This window comes from Dysidea avara, chromosome 4, assembly GCF_963678975.1.
Source record: "Dysidea avara chromosome 4, odDysAvar1.4, whole genome shotgun sequence".
NCBI lineage: Eukaryota > Metazoa > Porifera > Demospongiae > Dictyoceratida > Dysideidae > Dysidea > Dysidea avara.
This window is the reverse complement of record NC_089275.1, coordinates 32,703,531-32,721,924: the sequence shown is the minus strand read 5'-3', so window position 1 is coordinate 32,721,924 and position 18,394 is coordinate 32,703,531. Positions and strand designations below refer to the sequence as shown.

Sequence of the window (18,394 nt, the reverse complement as noted above, 5' to 3'; positions counted from 1 at the left end):
AAGTAAATTGTACAGCAAGACTTTAAAGTACTAAATCTAGCTGTGTCAATTCGTCAGAAAAGCTTTTTTGCTAGTAAGATGCTCAGTTACTAGTATAATGGGTAACGAAATATTCCACGCCGATTGTTCTATTAGAGTAAGTGACTGCTCTATTAGAGTATCTCGATCTTAATTTATTTTTAGGCCAATTATGCTCTAAAAATGCATCAAAATGCTGGAATAATGCTCAATTCTTTTACCCCATCATTATTCCTGAAATTATTCGGGCATAATTCCCGCATCCCTACTGTGCTCCTGGGTCTTCTCCATCAGTTGTGTGGCAACAAATATCATATCAGTGCACCCAATACCTTTACAGAAACCACACTGAGAATCTGGCAGCAGTCCCTCAGTAATCACCTGCAGAAATTCCTTGTGAAGATTTTCCCCACAACATCAAACAAGTGAATGCCACGCCAATGTTCACATGATTGAATATTAGCTTTCTTTGGCACTATCAGCACATCCCTCCATGCATTAAAAACTCTACCTTCATTCCAAACATCCTTCATTAATGCAAGCAGCCTATCTCGCAGAACAGAATCACCAAACAAAATCAATTCCGGCAAAATACCAGACAGACCATCTGCCTTTCTAATTTTCAGCTGAGACAAGGCAACCTCCAGTTCCTCTGTAGTAGGAGGATCATCAAAGTGAAGCAGTGATGGCAGGTAGAGTAGGTATAGCAGCAATAACATCCTCTAGCTCATCATCATAAATACTCTAAACAGTTATAAACAATAAAAAGATTATCAAAAAGTCCAAAAAAATGGCACAATTGAACAAAATGTGTATAACTCAACTTTTTTGAACTTCTGTTTTCTGTTATAAACAGTATTAAATACCTTAGTACATGAACCACAGTGCATACTTGTAAGACCCTCTGAATAAAGGTCACCTCTGTAGAAGGCCACTAAATAGTTGCAAGCATTTAACATCTTACAGATGGCTTATAGGCGGCAAAACAGTATGCACATGTTTTGAGTGCAAACACTCTGTACCTAGGGGTAGATCCAGGGTTTGGCAAGGGGATGCACCAGGGTAGTAGGTATACGGAACAGCTAGCCCTCCAGAAGTTACAGCTATTTCATTTTTCAGGACTAAAAATTTTGATGTGGAGTGGTTTTATACACAAATATCTAAATTATAATGCTTTCTAAGTGATAAAGAGTTGTACAGGGATAAGTGACAGTCATGAGTAGTTCAGCTAGCTACAGGTTAGCTATATGACCAAATTGAGAATGGCATATATATGCAAGACCATATGCATTTCATTTGGCAAAATACTCTTAGCAGGCTAAGTGTGCCCATGCATGGAATAATGCTATTTTTCATACTCAGCAACTATGGATGATTCTCAATAGTGTTACTGTTTAGAGTATTTGAATGACTGCTCTATTAGAGTATATCAAACTTGTATAACATCTTTTTTTGGAGGGAAGGAACATGCCCATAATCAACTGTTATTTAAAATGCTGTTTGTAGTAGAGAGTTGATTTACTTCATAGACCATACAAAATACATACTCCAATGCAATGTTTACCAAGCTCACCAGACTATACTTCATCATCATCATCATATACACCAACATGTGCAATGAAGTCAGCCAGGTATCATTTTGAGGAACACTATCCAAGCAATCCTGTAACTCTTTAAGGAATGATGACTTTACACTTGGAGGAGCCTTTGCAGTGAGTGCATATATACAAAGTGTGAAGCCTTATGTTGATGCCATCTCTTACAAGCCCAGCCACAATCAAACTGGAGCTGACTGCTTTCCACACTTCACCTGCTGCTCTCCAAGTAGCTGTACTGTAGCTCTGGGATTCAAAATAATTCCTACACCTTCCTTCCTGACTACAGCAGTACCATCCTGTGGATTGATCTTCTGGAATGTAACATGATGTATCCATCAGCAGCTGGCCACACATCAGAACCAAACCATATTTCGTTTCCTGAACTCCAGCCACAAAAACTCTATACCTCTTGAGTTCTCCCACAAACAAATCAAGTTTTCTATCTACAGTTGAATTACTAACTAGGACCAATTCCTCCAACTAATACTGAGAGTCCTGGTATTTACACTGTACATTAGGGAAAGAGCTGACAATGTTACTGTCTATATAGCTTGAACAGTGAATCACACAGTAGCATGATAGCTTTTGTGCACATATCATGTATTTTGTTATCCCAGTACAAGCTGGTTACGAGTAAACTCCAGTGGTTAAAATAATATCATGTGCAGTACACCTGTAACATCTGTTCCACACATACTGCACATTCCTCTCTGTTGTATGTATGTGATATGTAGGAGATGATAGCTTAGGTTTGTAAATGTGAACTAGTCTCTCTCACTAATCACATGCCCCACAGGAAACATTACCTTGTAACTATAATATTTCCCTGTATATGTTTTTCACTACTTGCTATTAAATAGCCAACTGCAAAATTTTACTAATTTTAATGCGGTCACATTATACCAACTGCAACAGCCCTAAAGGGCAACTGTACAAGAATAATGGTATAACATAAAAGTAAAATTGACTCCAGCTCAGTCCTAAAACAGACTCCATAATTATTTTCCTTCAAGATCCTCTACCTGGCGGTAGCTAACACTGCCGATTATCATAGGCAGTAAGCACAGCTGGTATATGCCCAGGAAAAGAGAAAAAAAGAAACAAATTAATTTACAGACTTAATTAATATAATACCTATATACATGCAGTTAATTGTTGATTAAGAGTAAGTATAAATTTGTTAAGAAAATGTTGTAGTCAGTTGTGTCGAGGATAAATGTTGGTAAATTGTTTCACTCATTCAGTAATGCATAGTGCTATGCAACCTAATATACATAAGGTGATAGACTGGGTAGCATTGGAATCTGATTGGCAATGCAGGAATGCAAAATGTGAAAATAATTTGTTAACATAATAAAGAAATTTTGTTATTCATAATTGGCATTATGATTATAGAATCATTTTAGTAATATTGCATATATGAGTGACATGCATCCCAATCCCCCCACCCCCCAATCAGTCCCTGAAATGGTTAAATCATTAATTTGTTTCCTGTACATTTAATTAAAAGCTTGTCACTCACTAGTGCAAAAGCAAGAGCCTTCTCTTGGGTTGCAAGCTCAAGAAAGGTAATACCACGTATGATTAGAACACACCTTCACACGATACCAAATTTGGCTATATAGTTGGCTTTTGCCAGTGTCTGTAGCTCCAATAAACAACAAACACTGCCCAGGGATCACTGGCCATGTGGAGGTGCTAACTAACATAGTCTTGAAAAAGACTGACCCCCTCCCCCCCCCACCCACCCAACACACACACTTACACACAAACAAACTGCTAAATGTGCATGAAATCTTGTGATGTATTGTGTTTTACAGTTTTCAAGGATAGGAGCTCCTCCTTATTCAATTTCACAAGTGTACAATAACGAAGTTAATACTGCATAATTATATAAAATGTGACCGAGTCTGACAAAATCAGTCTTATAGCTCAAAAATACATATGTTTACTTAATATCGTGTATCACCTTTTATGTATATGATAGCTCTGTAAACTTCAGGAAAAAATGTCCAGGAATTTTGACATAAGTAGTAAAAACTTTGTTTGCTTGGTTATCATGTTCAGAGATTAAGTTATCAAACTTCAAATAGTGGTCAAAATTTGACGGGCTATAAGACTGATTCAGGTCACAAATAATGGTATCTAAATTTCTGCATGGCCTTCATATACCTGGCAATTGTGAAGAGCTACACTTTACTAGAAAGAAAATATTATACTTTAGATAGTCTAACCGACTTAGAATACACTGTGTATGTGCATCTATTCAGATTTCTAAACTTTATAGCTAATTTTAGTGAATAATTAGTCACATACTGTATACTATGGCTACTGTTAAGTGGCAAGATGTTTTTGCTAATGCAAACTTTGACTAACTAAAGCTAGTGACTGGAAGAGTTGTAGTCTTCAAATAAAAAAATTTCCTGAATATTGAGCTAATCATGCAGTAGCTATTCCCAGCATACTGTTGATACATTCATTTAAATAAACAATTTAAGGTTTTTGCAAAGCATCGAGTTCAATATAAAATTGTGCCCTGTGATATGCAACCTGTAGCTACCTCACTATTGGGTAGCTATATATACAGAGTAGTGAATACTGTGGCACTGAAACAGTGACCGTCACTAGTGACAGTCACTAAAATATACTGTTACAGTGATGCTCACTATTTGCCACAATATTCACTGCTCGTTATTACTGTGTATAATATGTGATTGTAAATTACCAGTTGCATGTGATTACTAAATGCACTGATTGTCTTGTTGAGGCATGGGCACACACAGATTGCATGACTCAGAGGTAAGAATGAGGGGAATCAGGGTAGTATTCACCACCCCGGCTCAACCTTTACTCCTATTTAACATTTGTAGCTATACGTACCATAAAGACTGCATGTTATTCAGAGCATGATAACAAACTTCAAAAGTTGTTTTTCTGTCCAGTCATGATCACGTGCAGTCTGAGTGGCACTTCCGATAAGAAACTGAGAGCGGTCGCTATCAAGGAATTGCCATGTCTCGGATAGTATTCATTTGTGTGATAACAAGTTTGATGCTAGGTCTATGCGTTCGTGGCAAGGTATGAACTGTTTGGTAGGTACATAGGTAAATAATTGCGAAGTTGCTATTGTTCCGGGCAGCCGGAAATATTTTGCGGTCTGGCTAGACTGAGCTGTATTCAGTGTTCTGACAGTCCACTAGATTTCTCTCACTATCAAGCACACTATTTGTATGCTATGCCCCGAGTATTCAACTTTAGGGCACGCGTCTAGTGCTCTTTGTCGCTTTCTTTTACTACCCGCCTACCACCTCCCAGCACAATAGGTATGTGTGGTGGACACAACTGAAACAACAACAATGGGGACAATTTCTTTTACTGTTTGTTTGTTTTTCTGTGTTGTATTTTGAACTGTAGGCGGTTAGAGTATGTTTTCAAATTTCGGACACCACATAATAGCGGACTGCATCTAATTCCGGACACTACTACTCATGCACCGTACCTACGTTGTGTATTTATTCGCAGTGTGGGTGGGAGGTGACGCCTAATTGTCTAGCTAATAATCACGCATGATGCAGCACTATAGTGTTGACAAGTGTAACTCATTAAGACCTTAACTCATTGTAAATATTGTTTATTAAAAAGCTAAGGCAATGGTTGTCGTACAGACTGGCAGACCTAAGATGATTGATTTAGCCATTTGAAGTAAAGAAAACAATAGCAGGGACATTTAGGAGCGGGAGCCTATAGAAAACTTTACAGAATTGCAGTCAACCCTGCATGTGATTAGCTAGCTAATGCAGCTATGGTTTTTATAGTAGCTAGTAATACATATGCATTATGAAATCTTTCAAAATGTGCTATTAATGACTTCAAATAATACCATTTACCAAAACTATGCACTGGAATTTGTGCATTTTGTAGCTAGCTATAGTCCGTGCATTGAGGGTTAGCTACTTGGCACCTTTATGACTGCATTAAAGAGGGAGAGAGGGGCTGACTGCTCCTTGCCAACCACAGGGACTGAGTACATAGAATGATGTGCATGGACTGGCATGTAGTTAGCTTAAAAGGATTACGTTTCTTTGCAATGTGGAAGTATTTCCTTTGTTGTCTGGCATATGCATCACTGCTCCATTAAACGATGGTCCGGATGGCCTTGAAAAGTGTAGCTCTCAAATCCACAGTGGCTGTGCTATATCCTATAATTTTTATGCAAGAACAAGTAATGCAAGTACTTCAAAGTATTGCAGTTTCAATTGCAGCTAGTATCCTGGTCCGGCTGATATAATGATGTCCATGTGATGGTGTCCGTCGAATGACCATTTACTCTACTTCTGTTGTTTTATTTTGAACTTTAGGGAGCATCCCCACACTGATTTTGGTACAATTAACATCATAATGACGCTAACTTCAACCCCCCTCCTCTCCCCCTCCTTAACGTCACACTATGAAAACAATGCATTGGCAATAGAAGCACAAAACATAATATTCTTTACCTGAAAACATAGTCTACACAGTATAGCTACTTAATCACATCACTTTCTATATTCCTATAGCTGCTTACACTAAACTGCTTTAATAAAGACTAATAATGTCATGGGCTGAACCCCCCTTCCCGCTTAAGGTGGCGATAAGCAATGATGCGCATAAGAAGCCATAGCAAATACATATGACGTAACATATCATATACTACGCAATAGACAAATTTCATAATAATGAAAAATCCAAGCGTTGCCCCTAGCAACCTAAATTTTACATTATAATTTTGTAGGTGTCAATGTCTTAAGTCACTTCTCCAAGTTTTAAAAGGATAGCATAAGTAAGTCATGAGATATGACATTTTGAAGTTGCAATATTCCCATACATTGTCAATGATAGGGGCAACAGTTGCCCCTTCTCAGTAATCACACAAATCATGGGATTCAAGGTGTAGTATCTATGGTCATATCTTATGACCTATATACACTATCCATTTAAAACTTGGGGAGATTATTGTTGACATTCACACCTACAAATTATGTAATATTGAGATATATGTACTTTTGAATTTTTACTTTTTGCATATGTTGAAATACCTCATTTTTGTGATTGCCGAGAAGGGGCAACTGTAGCCCTCTCACATAGATATGTATGGGAAAACCACAAGTTTCAAAATGTCATATCTTATGACATATACATGCTATCGTTTCAAAGTTTGGAGAAGTTACTGTAGGCATCATCACCTAATACTACTGGGAAATTCAGGTTGCTAGGGGCAACGGTTATTTCTATATGCTATAAAGCCTTATTATGGAATTTGTCTATTTGTGGTAAATCAGGCAGCAGCTAATTCGGCGCAAAACCATAATAAACTTATCAAGCATAAAAAACAGCCAGGAATAACAGGTGAGTTGTTAGCAAAAATAACAAGCAGCTGCTGTTACACAGTTCAGGTGGAATGTAACGCACCTTTACAACAAATTGACAACCTTGACAACGTGAAAACAAGCGCCACTAATAATTATTATTTGTTTCGACTCACCTTACAGCCTGTTACAAATGTTATCTTTTCTCTGTAGACACAGGTTGAAACCTCGTATGAATGGTTATCAGTACATCGTATATCCATTCTATGGCTTCTTCGCTTGATACAAACGGTGGAACAAGGCTCTCATTTGCTTGTAAACGCCGTATATTTCGACTTGTAAATCGCTTCCACTTATTGATACGTAGAATGATTCTTGTAATAGTATGCTTTCGTCATGTGAAGTATTGGAACTAAAACTTGAGGTTATTGAGAGATAACGCGTCTTCTGTGGTCCACTAAGTACCACCGATTTCTTGGTTTGAGAGTAGTTCTACGCTTTATACTCTCTACCAATGATAGATTCCTGTATGCATAGTTTATTTGTATACAAAATTAAGTACTAGCTTTCAATATGTCTTAAATTGAGACCATGTTGAGACACAGCAGATTGTTGTCAAGAATGTGCGTTATTGCTTTAGCACCACCTTTGTCATTACCAAAATCAGTTTGGAGATGTCCCCTTCTGTGTTCTGTTTTGTAACCCATTTGCAACTGTGTAGGCTAGTACTTATAGCTAGCTATATTTCAGTATGTATTTGTATCCAATGTATGTGTGTGTGGGGAGCACACTTGCAGACTATAAGTTTTCTGTGTACCCTCGTCTTTGTATGCGGTGACTACTCTATTAGAGAGTTTTTCTGTAATTCAATTTGTATCTCCAGTATAATTGTAGATCTAACTTGAGTATACAGTGGATCCTTGAGTGGTGGTCTATTATGGTATGTCTGCTTAATTATATCCTTAGAAATGCTAAGTGTGTTCATATGGCTTTTGGCGACATTCGTGGTCAAGTGTAGTAAATAACGTGATTCATACCACCAATGAATTTATTACCACTTATGGTGCATTTTGTAGTTTTCTAATGGATCATGGTATATATAGTAAGCTACTGTAGCATGATCGTTTACCTTTGAAATTACTATTATACAACTTTCTATTAGAGCGTTCAAATTTCTGCTAATGGGCAAAATTGATCATCTAAGGGAATAACTACAGTGGGCAACAGTATTATCAGATAATTATAGGCTACTCTCCTGTTTCTACTGTAGTCCTGGAAATTCCATTGTATCCATTAGAAAGCGTAGTTTCAGCTAGCTACAAGAGTGTTACAACAGAAATTGTTGTACTACAGATTTTTGCTAAGAATTTTCTTTGTATGTACATTTTGTACATTTCTAACACACACTGGAATCTCATATTCATATTATTTCACGCAGAATAATGGAATTTTTTAGGGTCTAACTAAATTTCGAAAATCTGATGTCATGATTGACATCATTATGTTTATGACATTATGATATTAAGCAAAATCGGTTACATAGGGTGCTAACACACCAGCTCTGCTACCTAAGGAACCAATTTTCATGATTCTAGTAGTCCAAAGTTAGGGTTTGGGCTCAGTTTTAGCTAGTAAACCTGAGAGTAATCCAGTTAAGTTTGGGTTCAGCCACATTTTAAAAATATACACTAAATCACCATATTTTTATTATCTTGGATTGACCTACGTATATCTAATATTCAAGGTTTTGGCAGCTAGTAGCAGTGGTATAGTGGTTAGGACTCTGATGCATTATGGAAAAGTGAAGAGATTCAGTACAGAAATATCTTTATTTACTTTTTCTTCCCTGCCCCTCCCCCCTGTTTTTTCCAAGTTTTAAGTAAAAACAGCAGATCTCTGAGATCTAGTCAATCCCAAATTTTTACTTGCTAAAATACATACCAGTGTGTGGAGGATGAGAAGCAGATCATTTTTTGGAAGGTCTTATAGCTGGCACTTATAATTTTTAAAATGATTTAATTGATAAGCACTTGGAGCATGATTGTTCTGGCCAGTAGTCACACAAGGTCCACTGTATGTGCACTCAAAGTATACTGTACTATGTGTCCTCCACAAGAAGACATTCCACCCCTGTAAATTTTATATACTGTATAGCAGATTTATTTATTGTGAAGAATTATGTTGCAAACAGACCACTTCACAACATTACAATTTGTGACGTTTTTCTTCACACAGAGTTTGCTATTTAATTGTTCTTAGAGGACTGACCAGTTGCTTGTTTATGTGCATAACAACTTGTTGACATATCCATCTGCTTGTTGACATATCCATCTGCTTGTTCACTTGTTGAAACTTTTTTGTCAAAATTTTATTTAGTCAGGGAAAACAGCATCAGCCCAAAAAAGCTTTTTTTCAGCTGGTGCCCTGAATATTGGTATTTGGGACCAAATGTACTGTGTCATGTACTTACCTTATCACTCGTAGAATTGTAATCTCATATCACGTCCTATGGACCCTTGCGAGATTTTCAAAATTATAGCAATAATCTGTTCTTTTATAGAATCAGGTACAAGGGTATAAAAGCTCATAGTGATGTTACAGCAAGTCACGATCATAGTTATGATATTAAATATTACCAAGAGTTCATAATATATAATATTTAGATATATATTATGAACTCTTGATATTACATAGCATAGTACATTATAGATGTATATGATTGACTTCCAATACTCCTTTAGTTACCAGATCAGTACAGTTTCAGTAGTATATTTGGTGATGATGACAACATTTCACCATCACCATCATGTCCTTACCATCCCCAACCAGTACCACTACCATCACCGTTACCTGGTGTGATCAGTGATGCCCTCAATAACATCTTTCAATATATTACTGAAGTGTTGTATGATAATGAAACAGCTGTGAGTTATACATGTATTTGATTTCACTTGCTTTACATTGTATTGTGTAATTGCATGTGTACATTTACTGTAATTGTCCATTATTTTTTATGTTTGATGCACAGCCGGGACTGGTAGCTAGGATATCATACAGAGATACTGATCTGTTGTCTGTTGCATATGGTGTGAAGGATAAGAAGAAACCTGATGTGAAACCAGATGGTGACACTATATTTCGTATTGGAAGTCTGTCGAAAGTGTTTGTGGTAAGATCATAATTTTAAAATGTGATATAGTGTAGAGAACCTTTTTAGTCATGTGTTAAATAATCGAATAGTGGAGTTTCTTATCTCTGAGGGATGTGTGGAATAGATGCAAATGACATATAAACTTATTCCTCAATGCAACTAAATGTTATTATAATAGATCAAATACTATAACTACTCTAATAGAGCAATCATTTTGGGTTTGGTGTATGCAATATATTTATTGGTCAAATTACTACTCCTGTGCACTGAATTTCAGATTTTTTTGTATAAGCAAATGTCAGTATGAAACATCAATGTCACGCATGGAATCATAATTTCTGTGTATTACCCATGCAGGTGCTAATGTTATTTCAGTTATTTGACAGAGGGGAGGTTAAAGCATTGGATGATCCTATCACAGATTACTGTCCATCCTTCTCTATGCACAATCCTTTTGATGATGATAACGTCATCACTCTGAGGTAGTGTGGCGTACACTCTATTTGTATAGGATAATTAATTAGATAGTGTTGTGTTGTTGCTATGTGATAAGACTAGTATATTATTTTAAAAAGAAGTGGGGATCTAAGCGATGAAAGTAGTGAAACAAACTATGATTGATGGTATTACAACATAGCTCAGTGGGAAAATCCCTACATTATCATGTTATAACAATGATTTTATTCAATGACAAAGTAGGGATCTTCCCATCAAGCTATGCTGTGATACCATCATTCATTGCTTGTTTCACTACTTTTTATTGCTTGGATCCCTACTTCATTTTAAAATTAATATACTAGTTTGTTCGGGTTTTTTTTATTATAGCTTACAGCTGTGCATGTGTGACTGTTCTATTAGGGTGACTGCTGTATTAGAGTATCATGAGTCGGCCTTTGGGTGTGTGCCACTATTTTATATTTTCATTGTGCTATACAGCTAGACCAATAATAAGGGGGTATGTAATCGTGATCAAGTAAATGATTGTTAGGAGGCATGGTCTTGGTGCTTGACTGTTATTAATCAACCAAGGTTGCATTAATGGGCATGGTATTGAACCTATCACGTAGTTAAGACACCACAAACTTAAATAAGTTTGTGGTATCTAACTATGCTATTACAAAATTAACACCTCAATAATTATGGTTTCATTGCATGGAGAAGAATGAGACCAGCCTGATTGAAGATAAAAGAAAAGACAAGATGCAGAGGACACACACTCGTCAGCACCCCCAAAAGGCACATTCAACTGGTGAGTGGTGGCCGTGCACTGCTTTATGTGGCTTCTAGCCTTATTACTGTGGTCAGACAGGCAGGTAGGCAGGTAGGCAGACCAAAATTCAAGTTTTGGCAATTTTGATTTAAATTCTAGATCCGGCCACCTGTGTTGATGCTGTATTTGATGTGTTACAGTAGCTGGACTAATATTATTCTGTAAAGGTGATTTTCATCATATAAGATATTTCTAAGATGGTTTTTAAAGGTGGCCTTGTTAGGTGATATGTACCATTATTAGGGAGATCCCTAATTAAACAGTATTACCATACTGTTTGATATGATTCACTCGAATGATACCTTTAAAATGCATTAGTGCATTGTATATGAAGTTTATACAGTAGCAGAAGATTTGGAAGAATGCAAGTTATAAATGAAGCCTATCAACATCTGAATGTTTGAGATGAACACAGCCACTTAATAAAGTGCCTTAAATACATAGTGAAAATGTGCATGCATTTTCAGCAACTGTTAAATTTTGAATTTGAATTTCTTTCCAATAACTGTCAAACGGTTTTATCCATTGCAGACAAATGGCATCTCAATTGTCAGGATTACCACAGTACCCACCTTGTCAACCTGACTTCCTCTTAGGGAAATTTTGTCCAGACACAACTGCTAATATGATTAAGAAACTAAGTGAGCAGTATGTGGTGCGACCAACTTACACAAGACCAATATACAGGTATGATTTCAGTATGTAAATTATGGACAGTACATGTAAAATTTCATGGATGTGTATAGGTACGTATCCTATTGCCTTGAATAGTGGCCAGTCTAAAATAGTGGCCTGGTCTCAAATAGTGGCCTGGTCTCTAATAGTGGCCTGGTCTCAAATAATAGCCTAGTCTCAAATTATATACCCTGGTCTCAAATAATGGCCTGGGTAAAAAGTTGCCTACACAATTATTTCACTGAAGTAGGTTTTCACCCAGGCCACTGGATCTGGGTGAAAGTTGCTTGAAAGATAAACGCCCGGGCCACTATTAAGGACAATACGGTACATTCCATACCTATAAACGTGAAGTGTAGTATATACTGTGACTAAGTTTTAATGCGCATTTATCCATTGTACAAGTTGTCACATTATATTCTTGTAGCAATACAGCCTATGCCCTATTGGCTCACTGCTTGATAGAGAAACTTCATCCTTTGTTAACATATGAGAGCTATGTACAAAAGTACATCCTAGAACCACTCAATATGACTAATACTGGATTTACATTAACTGAAAGGTAGGTGTGTGACTGTGTGTACTGGAACACACATAGCTATATGAATGTATGCATTTATATATGTTTGAGTAAGATTGTGTGCAGTATTATATGGTACACTGCACGAAAAAGCAATGGAAGTAGTGGTGATAGTTTGCACATGGGAGGCTCCAAGAGCTGGTCACATAGGCTTTACGAACACTATGTGAGCTAATTGGTATAATAAGCCCTGTTGTGTTGTATTTACTAATTGAATCAGGCTTTAAATTATAAGCTGTTGGTATAAGGTTGTGCTTTGCTCCTAACTTTAGGTGCTGTGTGTAATTAACATACACCCCAACTGTAGCAACAGACAAATAACCTGCAATACATGACCACTAATTGATCCTGTTTCTTATTATATGTGTGAACCCCACCAAAATACACAATCTACATGCAAGCACTTTGTAAGCCTTTTGTGATCCTTTTGCATACCAATTGCAAACCTTACAAAATCTGTTGGCGACCTACCTGACCACATCGACATTCATGAACCCTCATGACTTTGTTATATTTTTTGTGTACTGTACGTGAAATTGTGACTATCTTGTCCAGGAGTGTTTCTAATATTCTGAGCACAGCTTAAGCTAAATGATATACATGAATACAAGTACTAATCCTGAAGGCTTTAAATTAAACTATAATTTTGGGGGGTAAGTAGAATTCTAGGAAATGGGAATGGAAAGCAGGAATGGGAATGACCAATGGAAAATGCAGGTCATCATGTGAATATGCAGGTTGGATTCAGTACAATGTAGCATTGTGTTGGATTTTACACTAAAACAATTGAAACACTCTAATAGAGCAATCACCTGCATTGATAGCCTGTGAATTGGTTGACTATAGCTGTCATAGATTAGATATATAGACTAGCTAAGTCATTAATACTACTCCATAAATTTTACCATTGAACATGAATAGGTTTAGAAAGTATTCTAATTATCTGACAGTACCTGCGTGTAGATGTGGGATGTTGTACCTGCAACCTCAGGAAAAAGTCACATGATGAGCATGTGGCAGCTGTAGTAGTGCATGGCTCCAATGAGAAAACTAAAGACAGTACGACCAGTAATGGAGACTCCTCTTGGAGCCACTTCAGCTTGACAGCATACCAGTGCTGCATGCGTAATCCTATCATATAACTTCTTATCTAGAAGCAGCAGGTGAAGCCTATAATAATTATTATAGGCTATGAATACTTTGTGAACCTCAGTTGGTCATCACTATTTTATAGTTAGATTGTTTATAGTTTCCAAGGAGTAGCTAGTTTGACTTAGCTTATATATACCTAATCTAAGTCCATCAATTCACAAACTATCAATGTGAGCCCCTGATGGGAAAATTCTTACTGCTCTATTAGAATATTTAATGTTTAATACAGGTGACTGTTCTATTAGAATATTTAATGTTTAATACAGGTGACTGTTCTATTAGAGTGTTTCGATCGTTTTAGCTAAAGGATACACAGCAATGCTGCAAAGAAGCATTTTGCTGGATCCAACCTGTATAATTGACATGATGACCTTTATCAGACATTCATTCCTGTTCCGTCCTGTTACTGTTTTACTACAATTCTACTTACCCTAATTTGTTGTGCCTTATGATATTCTTTTGATAGTTATCTGAATTCTAAACAGTAAAATATGAAGGTTCATGGCCATTGGTGTACTTTTCTTCGGATGTATGCTTTATGAAAGTACTTTCTATATAACCATACAATTGTGATTATCCAAATGTTGTTCAGATGATCAACTGATAATGCTATAATGTATGTCTCAGTCTAAGAATGTATTCTGTTATTGCTTTATACTAAGATACTGTTATAGGATTAGATCAACTATGGCAGTAGGTTACAATGCAGATGGCTCTAAAGCACCTCTTTATGACTTGGGCTGGGCTGGACCATCTGGACAAATGTACTCTACTGTGAATGATCTGATGAAAGTATTGACGTGTAGTCACACATGTCTATATATTTGTGACTGGATCTGCAAATACACGACACAATTGCACAAGCCTAAATTTACAGTATATAGCATTGAATACAATGGGTGAAATACTTGCATAACAAAAACTTGGATATCATCTTATTCACCTACTTAAGAGAAAATCTGTTTCGTTGCAGTAGATGCAATGGCAGTTATGGGAGTTTGTTTACGTCAGGTCGAAATGATAGTATGCAATCAATTTTTCTTCACTAATTTTGCCTTTGTATATAGTGAAAGGTGATACAAGGAAACACTTACCCAGTGATTGATTCCCTACTCATGTGATGCAAACGTCAACTCCATGTGTCCTTCTGCCCATGAGTTACAAGCATTTTAGTACTGTAATTTATTTTCCCTATACTTGCTGTACAAATGTTACTAGTTTGTAGGGCTGTAATTCCAAAGTTATTGGTATATGAGGCTGAAATTTTGCCAGAGCATGCATTTGGCTAGTTGATTATTTAGTAAACAGGAATTCAAAAATGTGTGATTGTGTTGGGTTTTCACAGATCCGGTCACATTGGTGATACATCCAGTTTATTAGTATTATTATACAGTACTTGGTGAATAAACTGAAGTGACTTGAGACTACTGTATTAATGCAATACAGGTTCAGGTCAGAGTTATGTATAGTCCATGGATGACTGGCAGTACACATGCAGCTTATTATGTCATGCATGGGGTGCAAAATAGAAATGCATGACTATGTGAAATATCAGCCCCCAGGCATACCATGACTATTGCTATATATTTCAGTTGTATGTACAGTAACAAAGGGTTTACACTGTGAACTTACCTGTATGCACTCTACCCTGTGAACTTACGTACCTGAGAACACTGGACTGTGTATGGAAAATACAGCTTGAGGGTGTGTGTCAGAAGACTCATTATTATACTGTAACTTGAGGCAACTGAAGTCCGCTGAGTGCTATATTATTTGTGTACACAAGCATAGGGGGTGATTTAAGGTTGTCTTACTCAGAAGGTTTACCTGAACTGCTTCAATTTTTGGAGATCAGACTATCAGCAAGTGTTCATATAATCTACTTAAGAAGAAAAAACAAAGAAATTAAATCGAAACTTTGAATTCCCATACTGTATCTTGCAAATAGCTGGTGTGAATTTAATCAAATTTGCTGAGTGGCCTACCCTACCTGGCGGACAACTATAATGCAAAAATAGTGTGCTTTGGAGAAGGGGCCATGGAATTATATACATGTGTGGAAGTGCTGTTTTCTTTTTTCCTGTCAATATACTCACGGTATTGTGTGCCAGCTTTCTTGGCCGCATGACACACTACTGTGTATCTTAGATATTAATTGCTGACACTGCAAGCAAGTAGAATTTTTAGCAAACTAAATTATAACAATTCTAAACTTTATAACTGAAGTAGGATCCATGTTACAAAAAAGTACTGAAACAAGTGGCATGATGGAATATTATCTAGTTACTGTGTTGTGTACGTAGCTGCATGGAAAGAATCCCTACTTTTAAAGTATGCAAATTATATATGGCTAGATTCCATAATGTCAGTTACTTTAACACATTTAGTTTCATAGATCGTTTAATGTGTGTTTCAATGCGTGTACGCATGAACACTTAGCTTCTCACTTTAACATGTACAATACTTTGACAATATCATTTTAACGATTAGAAATGTGTGTATATACTTTCATGTTTTATAATTAGCTTGCCAAGTGTTTAAAGATGAATGAAGGCTGTGCAGGTATACTTAAGCCAAATTTTGTGAAAGAAATTGGATTACCTGGTATGTGTGTAAGTGTTTAGTTAGTAATGATGTACATACATGATTTACTTAATGTATAGTGGATTTCCTTGATTTTATAATTGAACGTAGTTATCTTTAGAATTATATGTAACCGGATCTGTGAAAATCCACATGATAATGCATTTTTAAAATTCTTGACCATAAAATGTCAAGAATTCTGGCAAAGTTTCAGCCTCGTATGCCATTAACGTTGGGAGTCACAGCTCTACAAAGTAGCAACAACAGAATGATCAATTTATACAGCAGGTATAGGGAAGTAAATTACTGGCACTTACAAAAATGGTTGTGACTTACGAACACAATGATACAGAGTTGAAACTTGTACCATTGTGTTTGCCATGAATAGATGGATTCATTGCTGGGTAAGCTTTCCTTGTAAGTTATATATTACCATTCTTCACTACATACAGAGATGAAATCAGTAACGAAAGATCGATCTCGTATATATAATTACTTCGACATGATGTAAACAAAGGTCCATAACTCATGTATCCATTGGTCTACTGCAATGAAACAAAGGTTTTCGAACTCATCTTAAATAGGCAAATAAAATGATATCAAGTTTTTACTGGTAACAAAGAAAAACGTTTTTACAGAATTTTTTTTGAAATAATTACTTATTTTATGCATTAGTTTATACTGTAAATTTAGGCTTGTGTCATTATGCCGGGTTTTCACAGATCCGGTCACCTATGTAATATTTATGTGTTTGAATCAGGCTATTAAACTATTTGTATATGTTTTTTGGCAGCTTTCATAGACTATGACTACAAAACAGCATTCGGAACCCCATTTGAAATGGTACTGATCTCAGGAGGTTATTTAATTCGTTGTAAAGGAGGGAGGATCAATGGATATACATCATATTTCTCTTACTCACCTGAACTGCAGCTAAGTAAGTAATGCAAGACAGATCTACGTATATGGAATTTTATTGTAGTGGTATTTTAGGCTTTTGTATGACCATCAGTGGTGATGCTGACATCAGTGGAGTAATGATGTATGTATATGATGAACTCCTTAAGCCACTTGTTAATGTGTTATCCACTATTCAACCTAAGGTTAGCCATTACATATGTAGTATGTTTTTAGTGGCCCAACTAGAGTGGTTCATATGGTGTGGGCATGCCATTTAGCTAAAACCAAAAATTATGCATATATTTGATTGTGTTGCTCAGACAACTAAATTGTACATATAATTTGCAAATGGCTATGTGTGATTTAAGATGCTATGTAGCTAGTACTATTGCATACATTTTTCAAAGTATCACAAATATTTTCTTGAAATTTGACACGTCTAATATCATAAATTACAGCCACCTATTTTGATAAATAATTGTTTAGCTACAGGTACTGACATGCTTGAAATTTTATATACGTACATTTAGTGTAGTCTACTTTGTAATATCAAATTGCTCCAAGTGTATTACTGTAAGCAGTGTAATTATATTGTAGCTATTACTTGAATGTATTCCTGGATTTGTAATATATAATAATGCATATTTTAATTTTTCAAGGTTCCATCCATACCAAATCCACAAATGTACATAGGCAATTACTCTAACTTCTTCATTGGTGAGGTTAGTATATTTCAACAAGATGATACTCTGATGATGCATTTACCAACAAACTATGTTGGTAATCAAACTGTGCCCTTGTCATACCATGATGATCATTCTATGCAACTGGTTGAGCCTCGAGTTGTTCCCGATTATTGTTTTATTTATGAAGTATTTCCAGCATTTAAGGCATGGGTTTACTTTGATGACGTTGATAAGAAAACTGGTAAAATTCCTAGTCTTCGTATACCCGGGGATTTTGGAGAGCTACACTTCACCAGAAAGTAACAAAAAATTAATTTTTGTGTAATAATCCAAACTTTGTGTTAACAAACTGTTGATTGTGCACTGTTGTACATTACAATGCTTAGATATACGAAACAACAAAATTAATTTTAGCTATGAAAAGTTTTCTGGGTAT

The 18,394-nt window shown here is 36.2% G+C and overlaps 1 protein-coding gene across 2 annotated transcripts; it reads left to right on the top strand.

Annotated features, from left to right (window-relative positions):
* The first annotated feature begins 4,557 nt into the window (after positions 1-4,557).
* Positions 4,558-18,381, top strand: LOC136254711 (putative beta-lactamase-like 1). 2 transcript variants are annotated; one of them, XR_010700697.1, is made up of 11 exons: positions 4,558-4,694; positions 9,703-9,885; positions 9,990-10,130; positions 10,470-10,594; positions 11,914-12,069; positions 12,485-12,619; positions 14,464-14,581; positions 16,315-16,393; positions 17,166-17,309; positions 17,355-17,475; positions 17,932-17,951. XR_010700697.1 is itself a non-coding variant. In XM_066047448.1 (11 exons), exons 1-11 carry the CDS (start codon positions 4,629-4,631, stop codon positions 18,259-18,261), a joined length of 1,587 nt encoding a protein of 528 aa, XP_065903520.1. In that variant the 5' UTR covers positions 4,558-4,628; the 3' UTR covers positions 18,262-18,381. The 2 variants fall into 2 exon arrangements, 1 of the variants encoding a protein (XP_065903520.1); XM_066047448.1 differs by having other exon boundaries at positions 17,366-17,475; positions 17,932-18,381.
* The last annotated feature ends 13 nt before the right edge of the window (positions 18,382-18,394 follow it).

Bases quoted from the DNA above. Each gene is read 5' to 3' on its own strand.
- LOC136254711 (XM_066047448.1), top strand. From the start codon at position 4,629: ATGTCTCGGATAGTATTCATTTGTGTGATAACAAGTTTGATGCTAGGT. The intron at 4,695-9,702 runs GTATGAACTGTT...ATACTCCTTTAG, and splicing joins GTCTATGCGTTCGTGGCAAG to TTACCAGATCAGTACAGTTT. The intron at 16,394-17,165 runs GTATGTGTGTAA...GTTTTTTGGCAG, and splicing joins GAAAGAAATTGGATTACCTG to CTTTCATAGACTATGACTAC.